Source organism: Carlito syrichta, unplaced genomic scaffold (assembly GCF_000164805.1).
Source record: "Carlito syrichta isolate Samal-C Ts95f unplaced genomic scaffold, Tarsius_syrichta-2.0.1 Scaffold138851, whole genome shotgun sequence".
Classification (NCBI taxonomy): Eukaryota; Metazoa; Chordata; class Mammalia; order Primates; family Tarsiidae; genus Carlito; species Carlito syrichta.
In genome coordinates, this window is record NW_007082947.1 from 13226 (window position 1) to 14693 (window position 1468).

Below are 1468 nucleotides of genomic sequence, written 5' to 3' on the forward strand. Positions count from 1 at the left end.
AATTACGGGCATGTGCTACCACGTCCGGCTGATTTTTTGATTTATTGTAGAGATGAGGTCTCGCCAAGTTGCCCACGTGGGTCTCGAACCCGCGGGCTCAGGCAATCCACTCACCTCAGCCTCCCAAAGGCGCGGGATTACAGGCTGAGCCACCGAGCCCGGCTAGTTTTTAATATATTGTAGAGACGAAGTCTCACCAAGTTGCCCAGGCTGGTCTCAAACCAATGGGCTCAGGCAATCCTCTCACCTTGGCCTCCCAAAGTGCTGGGATTATAGACATTATAGACATGAGCCACCTGCCCAGCTAGACCCTTCCTTCTAAGGAAGAGCTGGCAGCATCTCCCTTCCATGCTGGTCAGACATGCTGAAGCCCAGGCAGCCTACAGGCAGTGTGGGCAGGTGGGCAAGGCCCTTGAGCCAGCACGCCCATACTTTTAAGAAACAGTTAAGTACTAAGAACAAAGAGACATGACTTGCATGACTTATGCAACCTACTCTCAAACAGTTCAGGAAAAAATAATCACATGCATACGGCCAGAAGAAGCCTGAACGGTAAAACGTGGCAAACGGTTAACACTAGAGAACCCGGGTAGAGAACCCGGGTAGAAACTAAGAGTTGTAACGAAAAACCGGGCCGAGGACAACCGAACTCTCCCAGGTAGGAAGGGAAGTGGAGGTGGGCAACACAGGCAAGAGCTGCGCAGGATGACTAGGAGAATCCCTGTCTGGAAAGCGTGTTCAACTGAGTCACGAACCACAGACAGGTTAGTGAGCTACGACCAGTGACTACGATTGTGGCAATCACAGAGTCCCCGCGACCTTGGTCAAGCAGGTGGTTTCTGAAGCCTGGGGGCGGCCAGAGAGTAGAGGGGGGATGGCCTGCGCCAGCAAGTGTGGAGACAGCTGCACAAAGGCACAGGGTCCAGGGAGGCCAGGCAGAGCCACGACCGAGGGGGCAGCCGGGAGCGGGACCCAGGCCCAAGTGGAGGGAGGACAGCAGGGGAGGCCAGGTTCAGGGGCCACGGAAAGGCATGAGATTGAAAACGAAGGAGCTGGCTGCTCCTAGGGCTCCCTCACCTTGTGATAAACCTCTGGTGGAGAAGTGACAAGGGTGGGGCAGAAGGAGGTGACACCGTGCGACAGGATCTTCCGGGCCACCAGATCGACCCCCGAACCCACATCCTCCGTGGCCAAAGAGAAGTCAACACCAAATCCACCTGCGGCCACAGAAAAGGAGTCGTCGCGCGGGGCTCGCAGCTCCTCCCCAGGGCCCCTCGCGGGCGCCGAGCCGCACCGTTGATCTGCACGTCGATGAAGCCCGGCGCCAGGATGCGGCCCCCACAGTCCCGCTGTTCGTCGGCCACGCGCCGCTCCTCAAAGAAGAGCTTCTCCGGGTCCAGGATGCGGCCCCTGCGCACCCACAGATCCTCCCTGCGGACAGAGCGGGCGGCGCTCGGTCGGTCAGCCG

At 58.3% G+C, this 1468-nt stretch overlaps 1 protein-coding gene across 1 annotated transcript in view; it reads right to left on the reverse strand.

Annotated features, from left to right (window-relative positions):
- Positions 1-1468, reverse strand: part of AMDHD2 (amidohydrolase domain containing 2) — an 11567-nt gene that overhangs the window by 9186 nt on the left and 913 nt on the right. Inside the window, exons 2-3 of the mRNA XM_008049892.2 lie at positions 1295-1452; positions 1078-1217 (exon numbers count right to left, since the gene is read on the reverse strand). Coding sequence (XP_008048083.1) covers positions 1078-1217; positions 1295-1452 — 298 coding nt within the window. The remainder of the gene's footprint in view (positions 1-1077; positions 1218-1294; positions 1453-1468) is intronic.